Genomic DNA, 27,665 nt, shown 5'->3' on the forward strand with positions numbered 1-27,665 from the left:
AGATGTTTATACATAACATATTGATAAATTAAAATTCACAATCTACATATTTATACAAAATTAGCAAACACATATTCTGATTCTTCCTAAAAACACATCCCCAAAACAGCCCCAGAAAGAGGAGCTTGCACGTCTTAAAATAACAAAAGGTGAACATTTTCATACCATTCAAAAGCTAATACTGTTAATTATTAACAGACAAAAAATAGGATGGAAATAGGAAAAAAGAACCATGTATTAAATACAGATATCAACAGAGCCCTTATCTGTGAGCATTAACTTCTCAAAAAAAGGAACTGCAGTACAACTGAAATTTTATTAGCAAAATTTCTTGATACGGTGTCTATCTACTTCATTTGTCTCTTTACTTTTGCTTCTTTGTCTCTAAAAGTTCAGGCAAGACTTTTATTCTGACCAGAATTGATGCCACATAAGAGCTTTGGCCACAGAACTGCAAGGTGTGAAACAAAGGCTTTTAACGGGCACTACCAAGAACAAAATATTCACTAACACTTGGCTCTACGTACTCAATAATTTCCATTCCCACAATACCTGTGTAACCCTTCTAAAGAACTGGCATGCACCCTCCAAGAACAGTCAAAAGGCCAGTAACAGTGACAGACAAGTCATTTAAAAAATAATCCGCAAAAGTTACTTTAAGTTTCAAAAGGGCCCTTTCAGGTATTTAATTTCCATGTTTTTAACTAGAAAAAAACCCCATCTTTTTAAACTCAAGTAAATCTGCCATAAGAATCAAAAGTTAAATGAAATCACCATAACTATGTTTATGACTCAAGCAGTGATGACACTACTTTAATGCATGCCAGTGACAGCACCCATGAGGAGATCAATCTGTCACAGCTTTATTAATGAAATTATTCAGATAATTTTACAATAGTATCTAATTCACTTTTAATTTTTTATAAAGAGAATCCTAAGGGGTTTGGGGTTTTTAGTTTTTTTCTTTGGCAGGTTTTTTCTAAACACTTTAAAATATTTAAATGAATAATTCAAGGTATGCTGACTCAACAAACAAGCTGTAAACTATTTGGGTTTTCTTACAGTAAAATCAGGGTTACGGAACGGAACAGCAGGTTAGAAGTCAAAGAAGAAATGTGAAATATTGTGGGAGTCAGAGCCACAAACACAATGTGTGAATATTAGAACTTTTTTTAAGAATTTGTAAGAATACTGAAGAATCAAACAAATGTCAGTGGGAAAAAAACCAACACCCTTTTGTACATTGTACAAGGGATACATTTCATGCTGTTCCTTGAAACATATCAACGTGCATCACTAATAACCCGGTTTTTCTCCATCTACTTTGCTTGGTATTTGCTAAAGGGTTCAGAAAATTCATTTTACTAGCAAATATTACTTCCCTGAAAGAGCTAGTCTTTTTTGCCCTCAACTCAACAAACGGAGTAGGATTAGCACACTCAACTGTGGTATAACTTTATCTTGAACAAGCACCTGCTTTCTGCTGCTAGTCATTCAATTCACATATTTTCTGGAATGTACAATTTATGAATAAGCTTTCAGTCCATATGAGTATGAAATATTACTCACCATCAGAATATATATTGTTAACATAAGCTTTTGTGCCACCTCTATTCAATTGGCTTGGTTTATTAACAAAACTATGTTCACAACTACCAAAGCTGCATAACAACTTAGTTTTGAAGTAAGATTTTAATGCAACTTCACCGCACGTATTTGCACTGTATTCATATGTAGTTATACATAAGACATGACCAAACTTCATTAAGACAAGAGGGATTTAAGCGACACAGCAGCCTGCTTAACAGTAAAAAGAGATAAGATTATCATGCGATTTAAGACAGTGCAAAATAACACAGAATAGCACCCACAGCATCCATAATTTCTCAAAATTAGACACAGATATGAAGAATCTTGCACAGCCATCTCAATTTTTTTTTTAAAGCAAGTACTTGAAGAAAAAGTGTATTTCTATACATCGAATACTCCTTGAAACATTGTATTTGCTTTTGTTAAGTCCTTCTTGAAACCAATGCCACAACAATATTACTTTTGGCACTTCTGGTTTTTTGATTAATCTCATTAAGAGGATGCTAACAACTCATTAAGAGGATGCTGACACTTAAGAATAAAAGATCAGGCACTGTTTTTTAACTCTTCTGTATTAAACACAAAATGACCTACAGGAAACAATTAAAAAACACTGCATGTTCTCAAGGAAGTATTATTACCACAGATCTGTAAAACACCATGTCATCTAAACGGTTACAGAATTTAAATAGATTAGCAATCAAAATTAAAGACAATACTATTTCTGGATGCCACTGAAGTAGAGAAACTGGTTTTTCTTAAATATTATTGCTAAATGTCTCCATCTACATGCAACTTAATACTGCGCTCTAGGAAAAAAAGTTTATGATACAATACACAAGCTAATAAACACAGGGGAAAATATTTGATTAGAAGTTAATTGCTAAAAAAGAAGAGGCAAACATACTTCCAGCTGTAGTTCTGTATATTTTCGTCTTAATTCAGTAACTTCCTCCCCAGCTTGCATCTTCTTGTATAAATCCAGTTCAGTATCTAGTAATTCTTTCTGCATCTAAGAAACCGTTATAGTAAATTATTAGTTCCACAGTTCACATTCGCTACTGAGGAAATAATTTTTCAATAAAAAGCTCTTAGCTGGTACGCTGATTTTCCACCTTCAAAAAGAAACCAAGCACAAGCTTAGGAGCCTTTGTGGCAAGATAAAACTTCCACGTGCAATAGCATACTCTGAGCTTTGTGATGTCAAACCTTTTAGACTACTACGCAAAGCCAAAGCCAACGGAATTTTTTCTAAACTGAAGATACAATAAGTAGAAAATGCAAGACATTATACGGTAATGATGACGAGATAAAAGGAATTCTACAAAAAAAAGAAAGGCAGTACAAGTATTAATGAATACAAAATCTATAATCAGTACTGAGAAAATGCATCTAAATTTACTGCAATTCCATAAAGCAAAAGCACAAATGGTAGTTCTGTTCAGACCACAGTAATAAAAACACAGTAAGTAATAAAACATCTGCTAACAAAAAAAAATAGTCTCTGATGCAGTTGCCTTCCAGAATCTTAAAAAAATTATTAGAAAGTTCATAAAATATACATGAAACTGAAAGGTGTCTCTGAACCCCAATTTAGACATGTTCTTTGCAACCACTGAGGTGCAGGGAAAGACTTGAGGCAACCACAAAAATTTTATTAGAAGTTCTGTTCCAAACCAAACTTTTCTTTTTTTTTTTTTTTTGTTTTGTTGGTTTTTTTAATGGAAGAAGCAGCACCCAAATGTTCCAGTGACATCACAGATAAAGGATAAAATTATAGATGACTGTGAAACAGTTTACATTTACACCCATTGTTTCAAAATCACAGCACGTAATATATTCAAAGGCTGGATGTCAACAGATGAAGGTTTTGCAGCTGTGACAGTTGGAAAACAAGTATCACCACTGATAAAGAAGGATGGTTTTGTTTCTTTGTTTTTTCCTAGAAGCTTTAAAAGAAAAAAAGCTGGATTATTCAACTGGCAACTTCAACCTCAAGCCCATTCAGCACCATTTTCTGATTATCTACAGCAACCACAAAAAAAATTTTAAAAAGTTTTCCAAGTTTTCAAAATTGGAATCAGTGCTTCTCTCAAATCCCACTGTGTTGCAATACATCAGTGACATGGCAAAACAAGCACTTCTGAAGTTTAATAATGACCAGCAGTTAGCACTCACAGAGCAGAGACACTGGTGTAATAAAGACTTTTGAGGGGTTTTTTTATTGCTCTTAACAAAGACTTCTTTTATAGAGCTGTGCCAGGTCTCAAGAAAAAAATACCTCCTTCAAGATACACCAAGAGGCAGCAAAGGTTTCTCATTCAAGGGGGAAGAGTATTTTGTAATCTGAATGAACTGGAAGAAGACAGAAATAAGTAAAGATAATGGCACAGTCACATGGGTCTCATCTTGCAAGCCTGCAGGGTCTTCTTCAGAGCTACCTAGTTTTTAAACACAAAGAAAATGAAAGAGAACCTAGAGCAAAGTCTTTTAGAAAACTGTCAAAGTTGTAAACTTTAACTGAAGGCTCTGTAAAATCTTCACTTTCACAGAAGTTAGATAGGACTCATTGTTTTCTCTATTTAAAATGTTAACAAAACAATGCTCACAGTTAATGCACAATATCCCTAAAATGAAAGGTGTCAATAAAATCAACTTTTTCTACAATTTCTACTTCTATGAAGTGGATTTGCTTAAAATGTTTCTTCATTTTCCATATTACGAAGAAAATAGAAAAGCAGCTCAAAAACTTCATTAAAACTGCAATTCAAAATTAGCATATTGCCTCACTTTTGCTTAGTAGGAACAAGAATCATGTAAGGAAGTGGTGGACCAGGTTACAAGCAAAGGGTGATGTGGGGAGAAGAGATCTCCAGATCAACAAAACTGGCCTGAAGGGGGACCACCTCAAACATACACATACCAATCCATATAAATGAGGGAGGGCCTACAGAACAGTACCACAGGGGGAAGATCTCCTTTCTTTTCTGGTAAATCAGTGCCTCTCTGAAGAGCTTAGACATTAATACACAAAATAGGTGAAACAAAGAGAAGGCACACAGAGAAGGTCTGTGTGCAGTTACAGGGCTACAGTCTCCCTGGGACTACTGAAACATCAGTACACAGACACAACTGGAGTGGTACAGTGGACAGATAGAGAAAAGGATGAGCCAGGAAGGCAAGAAGCAGGAGCTGCCCTTTATTAGAGAGTGCAGTATGAGTGCCCAGAGCTCTGCCTAGGGACAGACAATGAGCCAGCTGGAAGTTTATGAGTCAGGATTAAGATGGCAGACCAACATGAGTGACGCTGCAGTGGCTGTGTACTACGCACTGTCTAATCAGGTAAAAGACGTAGATGAGGCCTTCTTCAGACAACTGGAAGAGGCCTCCTGTTTGAATACCCTGGGTCTGGGCATCTGCTGAAAAGGCAGGATGATTTTCAAGAATTGCATCCTCCAAGTTCCAGAGCATGTAGGAAATAAAGGCAGCAAGATGCCTGCCTGGATAAACAGCGAGATCCTAGCAAAACTTAAATCCAAAAACAAGCTTGTACAAGAGTTGGAAGCAGGGAGAGTACAAAGGGAACATAAGAGAAATTGTCTGAGCGTGCAGGCATTGGTTTGGAAAGCCAAAGCCCACCTAGAGCTGTTTCTCACCCCCCTTGCCAGATTCAAGAAGAAGGGTTTCAGTACATCTCTCAGCAGCAAGACAAACACTGTGCTGTGAAAAATGTGGTCTGAGTGCTGAATGTTAAAGAGCACCTGGCAACAAAGGACACTAGAACAGAGGAGGTACTCGATACCTCCTACTCCTCAGTCTTTACTGGAATGATTTGATTCATCAATCCCATATCCTGAGACTGGAAAAGCCTGGCGCAAGATTCATAGAATCATCAAGGTTGGGAAAGACCTTTAAGATCATCAAGTCCAACTGTCAATCCAGCACTACCTCTGTAACCCCTAAACCACTAAACCACATCACCCAGAGCCAGATCCAGACAACGCTTAAACACATCCAGGGATGGTGACTCCACCACCTCCCTGGGCAACCTATTCCAAATGCCTGACCACCCTAACAATGAAAAATTTTTTTCTAATATCTAATCTGAATCTCCCTTGTCTCAGTTTAAGGGCAATTCCTCTTGTCCTCTCATTGCAGGAATAGTAGAAGAGACTGGCCCCCACCTCACCATGACCTCCTTTCAGGTAGTCGCAGAGAGCAATGAGGTCCTTCCCGAGCCTCCTCTTCTCAAAAATAAACAAAACTAGTTCCCTCAGCCATTCCTCATAAGACATGTTTTCTACACCTTTCATGAGCCTTGCTGCCCTTTGCTGGACATGCTCCAGCATCTCCATGTGCTCTTTAAAGTGAGGGGCCCAGAACTGGACACAGCACTCGAGGTGTGGCCTCACCAGTGCCAAGTACAGTACTGCCCTAGTCCTGCTGGTCACACTATTCTTGATAAAAGCCACAATGCCATTGGCCTTCTTGGCCACCTGGGCACACTGCTGACTCACGTTCAGCTGACAGTTGACCAGCATCCCCAAGTCCTTCTCCATTGTTCAGCTTTCTAGCCACTCTGCACCCAGCCTGTAGTGCTGTACGGGGTTGTTGTGGCCAAAGTGACCTGTCAAGGTCAAGTCAAGAAGACTTGCTGAAAGGAAACCAAGTTAGGAAACAAACTGTATGTAAACAAAAACCTGGGACCCAGTGGGATGCAAATATTAAGTACTGAGGGAGCTTGGTGACAACCCCGCAAAGCCAGTCTCAGCTGTCTCTGACAAATGATGGGTACTGAGAAAAAGTAAATATCATTTAGATCTTCAAGAAAGGCAAGAAGATCTGGGGAACTATGTGCTTGCCAACCTCACCACAATACCTGGGAAGAGCAAATAATCCTGGACACCATTTCCAAGCATATTAAGAACAAGAAGGTGACTGGGGAAAGGGAAGGAGAAATCATACTTGACCTTAACAACCATCTACAGTGAGATGACTGGCTTGGTGGACAAAAAGCAGAGAGTAGTCCAAGTTGTTATCCTGACTTCGGTAAAGATTCAGTTGAGTTTCAAAACAACATCCTCACAGCCAAAAGGATGAGGTGCTGACTAGACAGGTAAACAGTGAGATGAACTGAAAACCGGCTGAACTGCTGGCTTTGAAGGGTTCCGACCAGTGACAAAGTCCAGCTGAAGACCAGTTGCTAGTGGTGTACCCCAACATTAACATCTTCATTAGTTACCTGGATGGTAAGACAGAGTGTGCTCTCAGCAAGTTTGTGGAAAATACAAAATTTGGATAAGCGGCTGGTACATCAGCTGGTTGTGTTTCCATTCAGAAGGATCTTGACCTGATGGAGAAATGGGGCAGGGGGAACCTTTTGCACTTCAACACAGAGAAATGTCAAGTCCTCCATCTGCTGAGGAATAACCCCAGCTACCAGTACATTGAGGGCTGCCCAGATCAAGAGAATCTGAGGGGTTCTGGTAGCAGAAAAGAAGTTGGAACGTGAGCCAGGAATGCCTCCGTGTGGCAAAGAAGGCTGACAGCCTCCTGGGCTGCATTAGGAAGAGCACCACCAGCAGGTTAAGGGAGGTGATCCTTCTCCTCTGCTTTGCTGTGGTGAGGCCACATACGGAGCGCGATGCCCAACTCTAGGCTCCTGAGCATGAAAGAGACACACTGGAGAGAGTGCAGAATAAGCCCACAAAGATGATTAAGGGATTGGAGCATCCACTGTATGAGCTAACAGAGGCTAACAGAACTGCAATTGTTTAACTTCAGGAAGAGAAGGTGGGAGGGGGGAATCTTACCCATATATATAAATACTTAGTATGGATGAGCAAAGACACCATCTAGACTCTTCATAGTGACACCTGGTGATGGAATAAAGCAACCCCCAGAGATCCCTTTCAATCATAACCATTTTGAACAATTTTGTGTTACCAAACTATTTTCTTGTACATTTCAGCTACTGGACCACTCTCAGCGTAAAATGATTGTGATGGGTTAAAATGTTGCATTGAAGTAAAGAATTTACCAAGATTTCATGATTCGACTTGCTTCTTCATTTCTATGGGCCTGGATTAATTTCCTTGCATGTAACAAAATCCACAAACAACTGTTATTCTTGGATCAAATGTATGAAGAACTGTTCACCACCAGCAGAAGACATGACACTTTTAACAATCAAATGTAGCTTTAAAAATGATGCAAATTTCTAGGACTTTTGTAGTTCAAATTCACTCTACAGACAGGTAACATCCTTCAGGCCTCCTAGAAATATTTTCTCACCTGACAATGTCCACACTCTCAGAGACATAAAAAAGTTCTCTCATCTCCAAAAAATCGAATAGTTTAATCTCATTATGGCAGTGCCTGAATTCTGAGATTATTACATTCAGTTCCCTCTCTAAAACACAGTAGAATATTCCACTGCAGCTGAAGTTGTTTTAAGAGGCATAAACCAATTTCCAAAAACTACAATCTATGCCCATTTTCAGGACAAATATATGCTACTTCAACTTTTTCCTGACAAATTATATAAGAAGGTCCAGTGATAATGTACACGTAATTTCAGTATTTCTTGTTGGTATTTTTTTTCAAAACTGTACATCGTTGTAATTGATACTGCAGTTACTTTTAATGCCTATATTTCTACAAAAAATAAAGTAGTAGAAATACTGTTTCAAAGTGCAAACTAATAACTCATTTAAACTATATCTGGGCTGTAACATTACACCAGTTTTGTAAAACGGTATCCCAAACATCTCAAAAGAAGACTAAGCATTCTAAACATTTAAAAACTGAATGAAAAGGGCTAAAAAAGACTTTTTTTCTTAATGGGAAAATACACTGTACAAAAATTTGATATTTTATTAGTATGCACTTCTTCACTTGACAAAGCAAGAAAGCTTGTAATATATTTAAAAGAACACTTCCTTAAAATGTTATTTCTCCAAGACTTGCTTAATTCTTAACCACGTTGCGATTTGTTCAGGAACAAATACTTCTACAGAAAGCAAAACACTGCATTTTAAAAAGGCAATATAATTGCATCTTTAAGCAGTTGGGAAACTGGTTACAAGTCATATATCAACAAGAATGGTAATACAGGAAAAACTCTTTTCACATGCAAAACCCAAACATGGGCAGCTCTATCAAAGGGAAACTGAGCAGTATAATCCTCCTTCTAAAAAGGTTAATATATAGACAAATTTCACTGACATAAAAAGTCCCAGAAAATGATATATCAGTCCAGTACATTTTGTGTATTAAACCTGAGAAGATTATTTGTGTAGCCTAACTATAATCCTTTTACATTAGAAATACTATTTTCATAATTTCTATTCAAAATTTAAGAAAGCAATTGACCATACACAAAGAATTAAATAAGGTAAAAGAAAAATATCGTAAGACTTTTGATTTGGTTTTTTTGATTTTCTAAATGATGCAGTATCTGTGTAACAAAAGATAAATCTTTTAGAAATAGCATGGTTTTAAAATTAACTATGTTCCTTTAAACAGAAGGCAAAACCAATCTCACTTCAAAGAGGATTTGAAAATTAAACTGGTAATGGTTCTAAATACTGCTGATGTGATTGCATATTTTTATTTTGCTGACACAAACAAGTCAACTCATCTTATTAAAAGCTGATCAAAACTTGAGTACCTGAGTCTTAGTTTTCATGCTTTTTAAAGGAGTCCCTCCTCCTGGTGATACACCTTTTAATTCATCCTTTAACTTGGTAATGCTATTAGTCAAAATTTCCAGTGTTTTCATGATTTCTGCTTTGTCTTCTGACTTCATGGCTTTATTCTTCTCCAGCTTTGAAATCAGCATCTGTCCAATTTAAAAAAAAAATCTTTTTACTCAGCAACTACTATTACAGATCTGTTTTCCAGTACTCATTACAACTAATAGGAAAACTGAATATTGCATTTCTTTTGTTGCGACCTACAAACTCAACATATAGGGCTTTTAGCAGCTTACATTAAATTAAAATCTTTGTCTGAATTTCTTATTTGTTTCCTAATGAACATCTGATATTTCCATTTCAATGAGACACTTTTGAAGTATTTCAAAATTTTTATTCAACTAACAGACATTTTGGCCTTTTTCCTCTTCCTAAGCCTAGGTGCAGTCATACATACTTTTCTACATCACCCTCTCCTGCTCTTGTCAAACAGAACTGAGGCTATCCCTTCTCCCAACAAATATAGGCACGTTACACCCAAATTAGGCAATTTCAACTAAAATTGCACCTAAATTGCATAAGCTTGTAGGATTTTTTTAAAGTGAACTAACAAGACAAGTTAGATTAAAACTCTAAACTTAAAATAATGTTTAAAAATAATTAAAATAATGCCATTCTAAGAGAATGCTTATTTTATAGGCCTTTTTTTTAGTTTGTGTTTACAAAATCTGAAATATTTTGAAGTGAACTGAGATTATACAACTGAATTTCTGACTGTCTTTAATGCTAACACTTTACCTTCTGTGTTTCAATGTGCTTCTCTAAGATTTCTTGCTTCTTTTTTCTCATCTCTTGTTGAAGTCGTAATGCCTCCTAGAAGCATAAAATATTACAGAACATGTCTAGACTTTGAAACATAATGCCAGAAGAATAATGTATTATACTTGGCAACTATACAGTAGTAACTTACAATAATAGGGAAAAAATAGTAACAGAAACTCAAGATACTAATAGGTAGTATTTCCAATTATGTTTTGGAAAACAACATGTCACCAACTTACTGAAAGTTCTAATTATCCTTCTCAGTTAGATCTACGCTGGGGATATTTCACTATTGCTTACATACAAAGTAACACCTTACACAACTCCAATGAAAGATGAAAGGCAACCTATTACACTACCTCAAGACATACAGCATGCAAGAGTTTAAAGTGCAAGGACAATTATCTTGAAAGCAAATGTAAATCAAGTCCATCAATTAAAACACATTCTCCAAAACTCTTACAAGCAAAAAGAAAACACATTCTATTTTCTAAACACTTTTCTAAAGTGTTACCCAAAGAAAACCACCTCTTTTGCATCTGACTGCTTTAATTGGGAAGTGACAAATACTCAATCTGCCAACAATAGAACCTTGGCATTGCAATGGGCAACTCACAATGAACTGAAACCCATCAGGATGTGACATATTGCAGTTGGAATGAGAAGCAGGAGGAGATGCCGCCACTGCTGTGCTCAGCACCTACTAACGTCGCTTGTGAGAAAGCAATTGCTTCTTGCTCTCAAATACAGAATGAAGAAGTCTTAAACAGCAGGATACTTGCAGAAAACCATTAAGAGCTTTGATATCAACATATTTAATGGAATGAAAGAGGAGAGGCAGAAGATGATGAACTGGAATCACTGCAAGTGGAATATCTCATACAAAGAGTGTAAACGCACAAAAGATGTAGAAAAAGAAATAGTAAAGTTTCTGTATGTCTACCCAAATACTGACAAATTCTGCTGCATGAAACATTAGTTTTGCAATACAGCGTGCAAATAATTTTTCTGAAGGGAAAGGGAAGATATGACAAGGGGATGAATGCTAAGAAAAACTAGGGAGACAGAAGGAAAAGAAGGGAGTGAGTCCCACAAAATCATGTTTTTCCACAAGTACTAGTATATTGTACCAGAAATTTCTGAAGGCAGGTAGGAGCACAAGACCAAGTGAAAAATGAGCCAATCACTTAGCACATCTTCAGTGTCTTCTCTCAAAAAACCTCTACAGCTGTTATGTCAAGTTAATATTTTATTAAAATTTTTCTCCCATTTTACAGGCATTTAGCATTTTAACTTGAAAGGTGAAGGCTCTAATTCTGAAAAACATGTGTTAGGGGACAAATATGAAATGAATTCCCAAAATTAGAACTGATTTTCTTTTAAATCTGGACCAATGCCATAACTGACATGCAGCTAACAAACTGCTTGTTCAAATTATGTTAGATATGAATTATAGAAATTTACCAATAGACCAAAACCTTTAACAAGTGTATTGCTTTTAATACTTATGTTTGTATCTAACTTAGTATTGAACTCTCAATTCGTGGTTTAAAACCAGAAAGATAAAACATTGTCCTATATTTAGTTTTTCTAAATGATAGAATAAATTTTCAGAATAAACCTGAAAAACGAGATTTGCTGGGCTCTTTTGAAAGTTCTAAGCAAGCTAAACTACAACTGGACGACCTGTTCAAGGCCTACTTTTTTCTTGCATTTCCTCTCTAACACAAATAAAAAAGACGAAGTCTAGTATGTAAAAATAAAAATGGGTGCAGAAGAATTATAGCTTGGAAACAACAAAATGCGAAGTCATACAATTCTCAGTTCTCTCAAGTGAAGAAGCAATTTTGGTCACAAGTACAGAATACACTGAGAAGAGAGGCCAGTTCCAAAAAGGCTTAAGAGAGAAGAACAGTGACTACACTACACTCCCTTTCACTTAAAACAGACAATTCATACCTCAACATGGAGACTCTGATTCCAGGAAAAAGTGTTTCACATTTTGAATTTCTACAGTTTTAAATCTGCTTCTGCTGCCTGAACATACACCGAAAAATAACAAAACAATGCTGAATTTTCTTGTCCTTTGTAGGAAAAAAAACCATGGTGAATTTAAGCTTGCGACTAGTTTCATCTATGCTCTTGAGATGAATATACATAGTGCTCTATCTCTAAGTCACAAGTTCCCAACCTAGGTCCATTTTATAAAGAAGCATATTTAATTTACCTGTTTTTTCTTCTGTGCTTCATTAGAGTCTAGCACGGAAGTGGAAACAACAGGCAAAGATTTCTGTGCTGCCTTCAAAGCAGCAGGGTTGTACACAGTTTTTGTCAAGCCAGTAGAAGTGGATAAAACCTATAGGAGGAAATCATTTTATTTTTTTGCCAGTGAATTTCAGTCTTTTAAAAAACCCACATGAGTGCTGAAAAATATGTAAGCGTCTTTTCTTTTGTCTGTTTTGATGATATGGAATATAAAAATCTGGTGTAACAATTTGGAGTTGCTGAAGTTAAACAATTTTTGAAGAGGAAGCACAACATCAGATATGTAAGTTATAAACATCAGATTATGAATCCTCTCCATTGAGATTTCATATGTACTTCCAAGCTTCAAATACATAAAAATTTACGTATTTGACCATAATACAGGAAAGAGAAGACTGAGATTGTCACAAGAATAATTTGTTTTTCTTTTCTGTTTTGAAGTCTAAAATACAGTATTTCATGGTTGCATGAATTTTCCAAGCAAGAAGTCAACATAATTTTAGACAATAAGGTCCAAAGTAAATACAACATTTCCTTTTCATATGCAGTTTGTGGAAAGTAGAGTTTGCACAATTTTCAAGAAGTAACTCAAGTACAGGGAAGTCTTCAACATCATACAGCAAAGGAAGAGACTCCTATATCTCTCTGTTCTTTTTCCTACATTTGTAGTGAGGTATGAAATTTCTCTATGACTTACTGAGAAAATAGTTGCCTGCTTTACAATCTCTGTAAAGTATACTATGTACATCACAACACCACCTGAAGATTTGGACTATTTTATTTTCTTAGCACATTCCTTAAAGAACATTTTGGCTATGCTAGTATTGAAAAATCCATGGCTAAGTCCTAGAGATAATATAGGCATGATCTTGTCCACCTTTTAGCAAAACACAGAAATTATGCAATTGGTATAGTTTCCACAAGTTTAAAAATATTTTCTATATATGTGGAAAATTAAAAGATGCATGCAGATTCTACTGGTCACCATGCACTCCATAAAATAGATACAATGCCGACCAACAGAAGAAAAAAAAGAGACAGCTGAGAAACAGAAAGACAGAGAAGACTAAGAGATCAGAAGAATTTACAACAAGAATGCTTCATATAAACCCTTTTCACTTCAGTGTGCTATTTATACTATTTCTTCCCACATTCAAGTGTTTTCTAGAGTAGGCATTGCAGAGAAAACAAAAGAAAAAAAAAATCAATGCATGTTAAGGGGTATTATATAAGGTGATATAAAATGCTCTAAGAAGGCCATTACAAAGATGAAGGATTTTTTTTAAACTTACTAAAGCACAGTAAAGTATGCATGTCCCAGTCATACAGTTTCTATTACGAAGTAGCTTTAGGACAGGCTACATCACAAACAAACAAAAGGAAGCAAAGACAAAAATACTGACGCACTCCTTTTGCCCTGAACTGTCTTCATGGCAGAGTGAACCATATTTCACCATCTCTTTTAATATAAGGAGAGATGCCACAGCAGATGTACTTGCATCAACTAACATAGACAAGTAAAAAGCAAGACTAATGTCTTCTAAATCTCTTAATACTATTCAAGAGAAAGAACAGCGTGAATCTCTTCACAAGTTCACGAATTTTAAGTCCCTATACAGATCCTAAAAGGCACCACATTATCTTCTTTTCCTCTTGTTCTTTGGGAAGCATAGCTACCTCCTTTCTTACTAGAAAGTTCTTGTTAAACCCTGCATTCCATCAGAAACAAAAAACGATCTAGGACATGACATCTATGTTTTCTGACAGCTGTAAATAATTTAATTTCTAATGGTTGTAGAATGTAATCACTGCAAACTAACCAAGTTATTTCCTTGTGAAGGAACAGTAGTAGGTAAACCCAGGTCAATTCAAGCTTCAGAATCCTACTAAAAATGTCAAAGGAAACTGTTGTTTTACAACCAATCCAGTTACAACCCAGCAGTTCATCAAAATCTATGAGCTCATCAAAATATTATAAGACAACAAAATACTGCAAGACAACAAAGCATAAAACCATTCTAGCATGAATTTACTCTTTGCAGAAAAGTGTTTTCAGGATAACTCAACTCTTACAGAATGCAAAAAAAAAAAGAAGTATTTCCACTCAAACTGCAAAGTGAAGCAGACCTCCTATTTCTAAAGTTAGGATACAGTATGTATGTAAAATGTAGTTCAGGAATACACAGCACGGTATTTATCTGCAACTAATTTTGGGCGACAAGAATGGAACTAATCAAACCAACAACAAAATACAGGCAAGAAGCCTAGATCACTGTATTTAGGCAGACTGCTCGGCTTGAAATGAATCAAAGAGACCTCTAACATTACAACTCAACTTTTAAGCATTGCTACCTTAGTAGCTAAGTACAGCATAGTATCTCTGGAGTGAATTTTACTCGTTAGATTACACTTAATCTTATCAACTACCATTCTGAAAAGGGGTGGGGGATGTGTGTAGGTGTAAATGCAGCAGATGCTTCATTTATTTCAGGTCAAGGCAACTCCCAATAGAAAAGATATGTACCTAGGCAGAGGAATCCTTTTACAGAGTAAGATTTGCTGTCCTTCTACTACAACTCTTCTCAAATGAATGTTATAAACACTGTGGAAGCCTGTCCCTTAAAGTGCTAAACAGATCTGGAAACAAGCATTAAAAAACTTTGCTACTAAAGTAAACGTGTCCACAACTTTGTATTCTGAAAATTGGAACCACTGGGCAAAATAAATAACTCATAAGCACAACTCAGGCACACCTTTCCCACTTTATCTATCTTTGTCCTTTCTATACTGATAAATTTCCACTTTTATCTTTTCACAAGTACTGCAAATTGTTAAACCAAATAAGAGGATAAATGTTTACAGCCTCACCTTTTAAGTCCAGAAACATTTTTATAGAACTGCTTTCTATAGTTTCATATATAGTGTCAAAATTTATTTATTTTTAAAATTTATTTCTGTATACTTCTAAACAACTCAGGATTATGGAACATATCTAGTTATTTTCATGACTGAATAAAAGCAATCTACTATATTAAAACAAAACCCACAGAATAGTTGTTTCTGTCCTAGCATGTTTTTTTCTTCTTATAATCATTTAGCTATCCACCGAGCTCTGATATATTATACTTCCTAAAACTAATCTTGAACAAATGAAATTATTCAGTTATGAAACAAACTTAATATTGACACAATAAAAAAAATTAATTCTACTGAAATTAAATATGAGAGAATATGAGACATTCTCTTACCTTTTCAGTTGTTGGAGTAACTGGCTTTGACACAAAACCCAGTCTATCCTTCACAGATAATTTAGTCACATTCTAAGAAAACAAAGCAAAATTATAGTTCAAATGTACTTTACTTTATGAATATTTTACTGTTTCCTTTGTAACTACAAATATTAGCAATTTAGAAAAAAAATTTAACTAATAAAACCACAGACTTTTAAGCAACAATACAAGAAAAATATTTAAGCAGTTGATAAAATTTATTTTAGATATTTGATTTTGCAGTTAACAGAAGTCTACAGACTGGATAAGACAAAGATAAAGCCAAATTTGGAATCAAAGATTATACTACATATTGTTTGCAAGAAGTCAAAAAAGTGCCAGCTAGAAGAGGATTATCTGCATGGGCTCTTTTAAATACACTACGGTTCTTGTGTTTTATAACCTGCTATTTGCAGGCATCAACTGCAGAAATCTGTTGTTTGAATTCAAACTACAAATGTGTTCTGAAATGTGGTGGTCTTACTTTCCAGAAGTAAAACTACAGCGGTGGCACAATGCTAATAATGAAATATTTCTAACAGAATAAAAAATTAAAGGCTATTTCTAATGGGAGTGACATGTCAGAGTCTGTCATTATTCGCACTGGTATTGCAGCTACATTCTTCCTTGTATTAGGGTTGATGTACAAATTCTGAAAACATTTCTAGATGGTGACCATTGGTCTCTAATGGTTTTAGCTGCTTAACAGATAAAATATATAAAAAAAAAAGACAGCTTTTAGTTCTTTGGATAGAATTTGAAATCTGAAACGAGCAATTAAACACAACAATATTGAAATATATTCAGAGCCTTTCAGTTTTTCAATACAGCAAAAAGCTAATATACTTAAAAATTAAGTACCGTGCTCAAGTAAAAAAGCCAAGTATCATGCACTGAGGAAAACTTTAATATGAAAACACCATTCATAGTACAATTAGATGCACTTAGAAGTAGTAAATGTGTACTTGCACTATGTGAGTAACTGTAACTGATACATTCATACATTATGGGACCTATCACAGAAAGAAAAACAGGCAACTGAATTTCTTACTATAATACGCACCTGAGTGACTTCTGTATTGGCACTCTGGGCTTCTGCAGGTTCAATATTACTTGCAGGTACCGGACCCAGTCGCTCCTTCACCGATTGCTTCACTACTGGTAAACTAGGTTGCTGAACTAAGGGTTGTATTACCTGTAACACCACCCCCGTCCCCAAGAAAGCACATCACCATATTAACAACAAAAGACTGCTACATTTATCATTCAATAAGTACACAATGAAATTACTGCAATGGCATTTACATTTACATGTCTTCCTTTCTATCATTCAATGGCTTTTTCACCTCATAGGAAAAATAAAAGCTTCATGAGATTTATTATGTTATACTGAATATTTGTGCAGCGCAAACAGCCATAACATCTATTTTGCACTTGCAGCTCACAAAGGTGATGAAACAACTCTGATTTATCACATCTACTCAGACTAACTTAGATCCTACCTGTTAGAACTGAATAAAAAGTAAGAAGCAGTCTTCTGATTCCTTTTACAACTCTCTTATCATCAACCATTTAGTTATGAAAAGGCAGAATACAAATTTGTATTACAAAGCCCCCCACTTTTTACAGTGATATTTCACTTTTCATCTCCTATGTGTTTAACATGGACAAAATAGAAAAAAAAAAGGATATAGAAACATGCAGTCACAAGAAAAAGAAAAGCAGCTAATCTTTGAACCTTCCATGGATTACTCTGACAGCTAACATTTTTCCTTTTGTTTTTCTTTGACAAAAACATTAAACACTTAAGACTGAAAAAATATGCTTCCAATCAAACTTATTGTCATATTTATGACCCTTAGGAGGTCACCTAATCCATTTCTCCACTGTAGGGCAAAGTCAGTTATGCCACTGACAGTATCTATCTACCTAGTTCTTACAGGTTTCTGATGAAAGAGGTCCTGTCACCTGTTTAGGCAAAAGTGTTTCAGTATCCTTTGGCATTAGAAAATGTTTTTTTAATATCTAACCTAAATCTCTTTGTGCTGCCTTTTAAGCCCAGAACTTCCTGTTTTATCTACTTCAGATGAGGAGAGTACATTATTTCAGCTTCTTGGCAGAAGCCTTTTATTTGATGATTTATTATGGTTGACTCCCATCATCTTTATCTAAGTACTTCCACTCTTTCAGAAACTCTACAATAAATATTTTCCAAAGTACTCCTGCTGATGAAATAGCAGTGTTCAAGCAATTGTGCTGGACCATATACTACTGAAGGGACAACTTAAAAGCCAACTGACTTTACACTGAAGAAAATTCAAAAAGCCTGTCTTTGGTACCTGACAGACAAAATCTGGTTGAAACCATTATAAATACAGGTGAAATTAATTAAGAAATAGAAATCTTGACAAAAATTCAAATACTTATAGTATGTGAAGAATTGTAAGAAGAGTTTTCATACTACTTGTAGGTATGACACCAGATATTAATTTCAATGAAAAGAGAAGTAAATATTCATGCTCCTGAAAGGCTTATGAAGTAAAAATACCTCTTTACTGATTCAACAATTTGATAACTGTTACATTTTGGGGTAGAAGCATTGCACTTAGAACTTTAATTTCCTGTAACAAGTTTTTCTTGTCACTGTGTGCCTTCTATTGCCGATAACAGACTTCAAACTGTAGTCTGTTGACACATGCTGAATGGTTGTTCTTTGTGAGGCAGGAACACTTCCCAGCTACTAAGGAGAAATTAATTTTCAAACCATCAAGGTTAACTGGCTAAAGGTGGTGTGCTGGGAAGCTAGTAACACCACTAAAAGTGATGTCACTATTTAAAATAACAAATATATAAATCAGATATTTGTTTGGAAATACATAGTTAATAGTCCAAGCTGGATAGCATAATCAGCAAATAAGATGACAGCATAGTCCAAGCTATCCTTCGAGCAAGAAGGAATATCTGTAGGAATGCAAACGATGTACTCCACTGCCCTCTTCTGGCTGAGGACATGGAAATCAAGCTTAGAAAATACCATTTTGAGTAGCAAGCAGCTTTTTTGACCAAGCATCAAAGATATTTATAAAATCTAAACAATGATAACTAAGAAGACAGCGAGACAGGTGTCATTAAAGCTGCATTTTTTTAGGAAAACATCAGGGCACTTATTACAAAAGGAGAGAAAGGAAACTTAAAATGCTGTACAGCAGGACTGCTATGGAAAATTGGGTCACAGATTCTGATTGCCTAAACAGCTGACAGGACCTCTTTCATCAGAAACCTGTAAAAACTAGGTAGATAGATACTGTCAGTGGCATAACTGACTTTGCCCTACAGTGGAGAAATGGATTAGGTGACCTCCTAATGATGATTTGGCTTGCTACACTTCACAACAGTAACTGCTGTTTTATTTTTTAAAGTGTTCCCAACGCTACTACAAACATGACAACTACCAATAAGTGTTCCACTGTGATTCAACCAAAAAATGTAGAATAGAGTATTTCAGTTGGAAGGAATCTGCAATGATCATCTAGTCCAACTGTCTGGTCACTTCGTGGCTGACCAAAAGTTAAAGCAGGTTGCTATCTGGCACTGTCCAAATACCTCTTAAACTGCTGGCAGGCTTAGGGCTATCAGCCACCTCTCTGGGAAGCCTGTTTCCCTGGCTGATCACTCTCTCGGTAAAGATGTGCTTCCTCATGTCCAGTGTGGACCTCCTCTGACAGATCTTCGATCCATTCCCACACATTCTGTCACTGTATATCAGGGAGATCAGCAACTACCTCCCTACTTAAAAATATCCCTGGTCCACTCCCACAAAATTAGCCTCTTTATGAAAAAGAGTAAAAAATAGCACCTTTTGGAGGAAAAAGGAGATCATCTTCCAAGAGATGTAACTTTCTTACGCTAACCAAAAGAAATAAAAGTCTATACTAATTAAAGCAAAATAGATGTTATCAGCAGAAAGATGCATCAAATCTTGCTTCACATCAGACAACAACAAAGTGAAATTCTCCATAAGTCACCAAAGGCTTTCTTTAAATGCCTTTGGTCTTAGCTTGCTAATCAGCTCTTGAACCTGGCATTTGAGGTCAAAGAATCTACAATTAAAGAATAACATTTGGAAATTAATTACATGAAGTAGTCATGATTTCAAAAGGACTTAGTTTACTTGATATAAATATTCTTTAAAAAGTTTAGAATATTCTTTTTTACATAATATTCTACATAGAACAGACTTAGATCCTCCACCTTCTGCGCAGTAGTTTGGATTTGCGGTACACTGCCTTCTCGATGCCAATAAACTTTTATAAAACGATTATTTAATACTGCTTCTGTACTTGATATAGCTTTCTTTGCTTCCTCATGTGTGGCAAACTGAATAAGGGCACCTTCTGGATCACCTTGATATGCAACCTAAGATTTAAAACAGAAGAACAAAACTTACCACATGTAGGATTTTCATTTGTGTCTAGATTATCATAAGATCATTAGTTTCTAAGCTTAGAAGCTTACAATTTAAGCCCAATACAGGTCATTAGATAAATACTTCCCATTCATGAATCTGTTTGAAAAGTCTGGTGTCAAAAGCCACCTTGACATTACGTTAATAAACTTTAGGAACAGTTAAAAAAACCAACCAAACAAAGTAAAGCAAACCCAAACAGTCAACCAGTATCTCTAATTGCAAATATAAGTAGTTTGAAAGACAAAAGGAAGCATCCCTGAAGTAAAGAAAATTGCTACAAAAAATATAGGTGTCAGTTAGTAAAAATGTCCTACCTACTGTCAGAGCTAGACAGCAAAGTTCATTTTGGTTTGCCTCCTTTGACCATTATTTTAGCTTCTAAGGCCAAGATTACACCCTTTGCAGAAGAGCAGAGCTTGCAATATCTTCATGCATATCTTGGTTCTCTTTACACATCTACAACACTGTTTTACCTGCCTTACTGAATAATACTCCTGCTAATACATCCACATATTTAGGTAAATCTACAGAAAGGCTTAAGAAATATTTAGCAGCAATTAAGTGAGATTTAATATCCCTCAGTGTTCGGACAGGCATAGGAGGTTTACTCTGTACTGTATCAGTACACGCAAAACCATTCTTCATTCCAGTTCTCACTGCAAACAGGAAAGTGTACAGAAAAACACAAGCTACCATCTGAAACTTGTTGATAATGAAGCACAGTAGAAGATCAGACTGAGTAGCTTAGAGACTGGGTATGAAATACTGGCATTACACATGCAGCCAGCAATATGTAACATCAGCCTAAGTTAGGCCCTAGTTTTTTCATCTCTTTCCTATCTTTCTTTAATTATTTGCTTATTTCTGTGGGTGACTCCAATAAACCACAAAGTACTTATAAAGGAAAAACCATAATTACTATGGGACTAGAAAGCAATTGTATCACAGGGACTGCTTTCTGGAGGAGAAATAAAGGTTTTCCACATTTACAGAGGGTTTACAATATCGGAGTCAAACTTGAGAAAATGGGTCAAGAAAAAACAATGTGATCAATTTTCAATGTTTTAAACAATGCATCTTAAAACCTTATCTGTGAGAAACACAGTTATTCAAAATAATTTCAGCTTCTTCAATGGCAATTCCATTAAAAACAATGAGATCATCTTGAAGAAACACGTTAGGAAAATAATGAAAACTTTTAGGGAACCAGGAAAAAAACAACTGGCATTCTCCTTTTAGCAGCTACTGCTATCTTTAAATCAAAACTGCTTTCTCTTTGTTGACTCTTACCTGCAGGTTGACTAAGTTTCCAAACTTACTGAAGTGTTCGTTAAGTTTGCTGATATTGTTAAGTTCTGGGGGAACTTTTCTCAATTCAAGCTTTGTATTTTCATTTCCAAACTGTACTTTCTTCTGAAAACCTGGACTATTTGTTCTGTTAAAATTTTGCCTGCAACAAATAAAAATCAAGCCAGAAATCCATAGCAAGCTAGCAAACACATGTTAAATTGTATACACTTACACAGGAGTACATGTGTATGAACCACAAAGATCTGCAGACTTAAAAAACATGCAATTTTAGAAAAGTGTAGAAGAGTACAGCACATAGGCCCATACACCTGCTGTCTTCCCAATCAATATTCTCAGCACACCTCAGCACATAAATCTGAGAGATAATTCACATTTATTTGCTCATGTCAGTAATTCCTGACTTCCACATTGCTTCTCTCCAAAAACTATTTCTTAACTATTCCATGAAATCTCCCCACTACCATTTCAAATAACTATTACTTCAAGGCTCTCCTCAGTCACAACAATCTCTTAAAAACTCTTCCAAACTTTTGCCAAGTCAGGTGACATCTGGTCACTAAGCACTGTACCTTGTGTTTTTTCTCAGTAACATACCTGGCAATTCAAACCAAAATAGCAATGATAAAATTCACATTTCACAACTAAAATCAGTCATGTCTAACTGCAGCTTTCCTGTTTCTTAGATCATTACAGCTTTCAAGGAGAGATCTTAGTATAACCCAAAGCAACTTCATCTATCTGTATACTGCCTTTGAGAGAAGACAGTCAAATACAGATCACACTACAGTGTGATTTATTTTAGTACTATCAGCATACTCACAGTTTAACTTGCTTGCCATTTATAGAGATACACATATGTTTCAGATTACAGTAAAGAGGTTCACAAAATTTCAACTATTAAGCCAACCTTGTGTTAACGATCACTCACTTGTCAAACCAAGTCTTCTTTGCAGGAATTCCACCATCCCCTGCACCAATTGTTCTTTTCCTGGATTCAGCATCTACCACTATTCTCATACTACTTTTATTAGGAGGTTTTTCTGTAAATAGATGAGAAGATTTTACTCTTTTTTTGTATTTTCTGTGTATTTAATTGCAAAAAAGCATTCTGCTCACATTGAATTTGCACTGAAAAGCACAACTGTTCATTTTGAAATTACTGTGATCCTTGCTCTAACTGAATCAAATCTTGGTCACAGACTTTTTTTCTTAACTATCAACAGATCCTGTGACAGATCCAAATAGCTAATAGCACTCATTTTGTCACAGTAACATCCCACGTAAGGAAAACAAAAGAGGTGTGACAGAAGGCATCTGCCTCAAAATGACTGCACTCTGATTCACAATGATTCAACACGTCCCATGCAATACTCTGAGGCTCACACCACTTCTGCTAACACCTCCATTCTACTATTAGATGGCACACACAAAAACAGTCATGATAGGAAATGCACAGTACTCTGGGGCATAAGACCTAGGAGCAAGATTTATGGATGGAGTGGGAAAGGAGTCACTTTTGCTGAAGAACAGGAATCACACTGGGGGACTCCTCACTGAAAATACACCAACAGAAACATAGTAAGATTAAACAGAAATACATACAAATGCAAATAAAAACCACATTAAAAATGGTTTTATCCCTCTTCCTTTCCCATTCTGCATGCTGCTGCTTCTTCACAGGGCCACAGGAACTGTGAGGTTAAGATTATTCATGCATAAAACTGTCTGCTATCACATAAAAAACTCCTTCCTCTCTGCAGCAAAAATCACATTAAGATTCTGTTACAGAAACCTTAACATTTTCTGTACAAAAGATATACAAAGGGACTAGTTATTACAGCTCAGTGTAAACTGTGCAATACTCTAGCGAGAGATTTAATTTTACCTGTAAAAATGCACACACAAAGCAACTATAAACATACTTCCCTATTCAATTAAATGTCTCAACTGCAGAAGATTTTTTTAAAAATGCAATGTTTTCCAGTATTTCATTCTCTGAAAACTCCCTTGATCTTCTTTAATATAAGGAAACCAGCTAAACTAACTAAGTATAGCTTTAAGAGCATACCTCTGGGTGGTAGATCCATATCACCTGATGTGAGTCCTATCAAATTTGGTCTTTGGGCATGTACTCTATGTCTATACATAGGTCTTGAAGTATTTGTTATACTTGGAGCCTCTGGATTATAGCCATCTGTGTCATACGTTTCTGGTAACAAAGAAATTGTCTAATTAAAATAAATTGCAGTTAAAACCCCTAAGGTTTCAAATATAATATTTCATTTAATTACAAGATACAGTTACAATAAAAAGCTGTATAACTACTATCATAAAAAACTGTCGTGCCAAGTTTTCTGCTTAAACACAATGAAAATACTACTCTACAGTCAAGATTCACATTTTATATGTAAATTTTACTTTCATCCTTAACTAAGGCTGAAAAAAAGAACGTTAAGTTACTGTCACAGTTTAAACAATACAAACTTATTCTCCCAAACTATATAATCTCTATAAAGTACAGTATAATATGAATCAATGTTATTCTATTTAGCAAACCTTGTGGGCAAAGCCTCAGTACTACACCTGCTGTAAAAAGAGAGGGTGGAGCAGGAGGCGGCTGGTGATGAATACCCGTTGTAACAACAGTAGGAACTGAGCTGGTTGCTGAGTTTGGGGGGGCATCCATGCCAGCAGGCTGTAAGGGTGGAAGTGGAGGGGGTGGTCCTGTGAAAAACAAAGGAAAACACTGCATTCATTTACTATCCACTACACTTTCACTACACTCAAGTGAAATGTTTTTAAGGCTATTTAAGAAAAAAGGGCACAAGTGCAGACATGATGCTGTACCAGAAATTCACATGAAACCACTCCCAACAGCAAATGACTCAGAACTTGGATTACAGAGAAAAGCATTTGAATTGTTTAACATTTTTCCAAACATCTTCTTTCTACAAGCAAAATTGAATTGCTAACCCAGTATTTAGCTTTACCAATAGAAGAATTTTAAAGTTCTATAAAACTTGTCAAAGAAACAATTCTTATTTTTAATATAAAATTAATATTTTTAATATAACAAAAATAATCAATAACTGACTTGATTGAAATTATTCTTCCAAACACCCAAAAAAGAAACCTTCAACTCTGGTGGAACTCTTCTTTAAATGGAGGGGGTTTTTTTGTTTGGTTGGTTTGACTTTTTTGACAACAGGGAATGCAATACTTTCAAAGCTAAGTAGTCAAGCCTGACCTTCAGTTTATTCATTGGCAAAATCAGGTTTTGGAAAAAGATATACAGTCATATATTTGGACTTCCCAAGCAGACCTGAAAATAGCATGCAAGGTAGAACTGATCACCCTAAAAAGTTACACCCTATACTAAGTGAAATAAATACATTCAGAGCTTACTTAAATATACTATCAGCAGGAAATTAAAAGAGTTTAAAAAACCTCCAAGCAATATCAAATATCAATTATTCCAGAATAATTTTACCAAGTGGGACATCTGAGTTAATAAAAAAAGAGAGAAAAGAATAATCACATAAAAGTAACATAGCAGCTTTTAAACCACCCAAGGGAACTGAATACTAAACTGCAATTTTATAAATGAAAGTCAGGCACATAAGTCTTCACATAATTTTTAGTGCTCCAGCTAAAGTACTTTCCAATGAAAGAGTAAACAAGCTGGAGAATTTTTCTTAGTTACTTTACAAGTTTAGTTTCAAAATTAATCCCAAATGACATTTTCGGGTGTAAATTTGATGTGGTCACGAATTATCTTTAAATTTATTAGTACGAATGAAACAATATCTGTTGTTTCCAGGATTTTCCCTCCTTCTGTAGCAGCAGTCAATTTCACACAACTTCTCCTACAACACTCAAGGAACTGAGGTTTGCCATGCCATGGTTTTGCTTAAATACAATTAAAATATTACTTCATATTCAGGATTCATTCACATTTAGCATGCAAATTTTACAACAACCAACTCTGCAACAACTACCATCAAAAAGAATCATTTTGAGGTAAGCTATACTATAATAGAGCATAGTACAACCTTCTAAAGTACAGTTTGCATTCTTGAAAACAGCGTTTTGCACTGTACACAACTCAAGTAACATCCAGGCTTTTCTACTAAAAAATGAGGTTTAATCTTTTTAAATTACCTGTTACAGGTGGAAGGCTAGGTGGTAAGGGGCCTGGTGGTGGTACTGGAGGTCTAAGGTTAACAGGAGGAGGACTCAGAATTGGTGGAGGGGGAGGAAGTCCAGGAGGAGGTGGTCCTTCGACAACAGGGGGTTGTGCTGGAAAAGGCAGAATGCCAGGAAGATTCACATCTTCTACCACTACGGGATCGCTTCCATGATCAAAAGGGCACATGTCTCCTCTCATACAGAAACCCTTTTCTGAAACATCAAAAAGAATTGCTGTTAGTATTCAACAGCTGTAGCTTGATTCAGAGTTGATAGGAGACATTCCATGTAAAATGCGGCAGTTTGTAAATTAAGAGCTTTCCATACCAGCAGAAACTTAGATTAGAAAATGAAATTGACCATTTAACTTTATTGTTAAGAGTCAGCACTCGGGGAGATTGCAGCAACATTCTAGCAGAATAAATACAGCAGTTCAATTTTTCTTGAAGAAATAATTTTGCACTGAATTGTAACAAATGGTAAAAGCAAAGAATGAAATCTAAATGTCATCACATTAACAAAATCACATTGTTTCTAAGTAATAAGCACAGACACTGGGATTGAGAAACCTCTGTAAAGTTAATGTTATAAAATTCCAACATGACAAAATTAATTTTTTTTCTCTTTTGCAATTAGAATTAGAATATTTTGCTATAGTTTAATACGATTATGTAAGAGGAAAAAAAAATTGTTATTTACATATGTAAGTATTACGTGAATATATGCATACATATGTAAATATTAAACACATATATGATTAAAATTAATATACATTGACTTCTTTTCTTTTACACACAAGTAAAACATTGAAGCAAGTCCAGAGAAGGGCCACAAAAATGATCAGAGGGGCTGAAGCACCTCTCCCTACAAAGAAAGGCTGAAAGAGTTGGAGTTGTTCAGCCTGTAAAAGAAAAGGCTCAGGAGAGACCTCATTGCAGCCTTCAAATATTTAAAAGGGGACTACAAGAAATTTTTTAGTAGGGCCTGTAGCGATAGGACAAGGGTAGTCGTTTTAAATTAAAGGAGGGTAGATTCAGACTCCATATAAGAAAAAAATAATGATGACAAGGGTGGAGAAACACCAGAATAGCTTGCCCAGAGAAGTGGTAGATGTCCTATACCTGGAAATACTCAAGGTCAGGTTGGACAGGGCTCTTAGGAACAGGAACTAGCTGAAGACGACCATGCTCACTGCAGGGGTGCTAGACTAGATGACCTTTAAAGGGTCCTTCTAACCCAAACTGGTATAGATTACCTGTTTAGTAACAACCTCCCCAAAAACAAACTAACAAACACCACAATACAAGTCAATGCAATACAGGGGAAAAGGTCAAAACACTTTCTGGTAAAACAGGAAGAAAGCTGAGTGTCCACTTACTCAAAATATGATGTGGAAAAGCAGCTTCAGTAAGAATTATAGAACACATAAATTGAAATGTTAAAGAAAAACAGAAGTTCTGCAAAGGGTCAAGCTCAAAATGTGAAAGTGCAGGTAGGAAGAGCAGTATGATTGAACCAGTTAGCTACTGAAGAGAGAAAATTTCAAAACAAAACTACACTCTTACAACTCGACTCATTCCACAGCATTGCTGTACTGTCCACTGGCAAAGCTACTCTTCACAAGTACAACTCTGCCAACGCTTGAGACTTCAGCCTCCCATTTTCTTTACTTAAAAAAAAATCTGATCAGAGTTCTGAATGTAAACTGGCCCAGATCTTAAACTTCTCATTGTGGTACAACAACAACAACAACAACAACAACAACAACAACAAAACCTTCAGAAAAAACTTTATGGGGAAATTTAAACTCTCCTAAGCTAACAGGTTGACTGGCAAAATTTAGCTAAAGCACTGCCAACTGCAGCAGCCTTTAGTGCGGAGTTTGGCACAAGACATTCAAAATGAAAGCGTAAGGCACAGATAAGCAAAAAAAAAAAAAAATCCCAAGCCAGTCTTAAAAAACATCTACACAGAAAAAAATAGTGGGCTAACATGAGCCTAGGAAGTTTCAGCTCTAGAACTTCCTGGTTGAAAATTGTCTCTCATCCAAGATGG

General features: G+C 35.8%; 1 protein-coding gene across 4 annotated transcripts in view; it reads right to left on the minus strand.

Moving 5' to 3' along the window:
- The window catches only part of RBM26 (RNA binding motif protein 26), a 55,956-nt gene that overhangs the window by 10,983 nt on the left and 17,308 nt on the right, over positions 1-27,665 (minus strand). Inside the window, exons 7-18 of one of the 4 annotated variants that reach the window (XM_017837201.1) lie at positions 25,584-25,823; positions 24,054-24,146; positions 23,491-23,631; positions 22,351-22,462; positions 21,402-21,561; positions 19,895-20,059; positions 16,707-16,838; positions 15,623-15,694; positions 12,337-12,465; positions 10,086-10,160; positions 9,263-9,433; positions 2,498-2,602 (exon numbers count right to left, since the gene is read on the minus strand). In XM_017837201.1, coding sequence (XP_017692690.1) covers positions 2,498-2,602; positions 9,263-9,433; positions 10,086-10,160; positions 12,337-12,465; positions 15,623-15,694; positions 16,707-16,838; positions 19,895-20,059; positions 21,402-21,561; positions 22,351-22,462; positions 23,491-23,631; positions 24,054-24,146; positions 25,584-25,823 — 1,595 coding nt within the window. Of the gene's footprint in view, positions 1-2,497; positions 2,603-9,262; positions 9,434-10,085; positions 10,161-12,336; positions 12,466-15,622; positions 15,695-16,706; positions 16,839-19,894; positions 20,060-21,401; positions 21,562-22,350; positions 22,463-23,490; positions 23,632-23,978; positions 24,147-25,583; positions 25,824-27,665 lie in introns of all 4 variants that reach the window. The other 3 variants (XM_017837200.1, XM_017837199.1, XM_017837202.1) reach the window with 3 other exon arrangements.

This window comes from Lepidothrix coronata, unplaced genomic scaffold (genome assembly GCF_001604755.1).
Source record: "Lepidothrix coronata isolate B3197 unplaced genomic scaffold, Lepidothrix_coronata-1.0 Scaffold295, whole genome shotgun sequence".
In the NCBI taxonomy this organism is placed as follows: domain Eukaryota; kingdom Metazoa; phylum Chordata; class Aves; order Passeriformes; family Pipridae; genus Lepidothrix; species Lepidothrix coronata.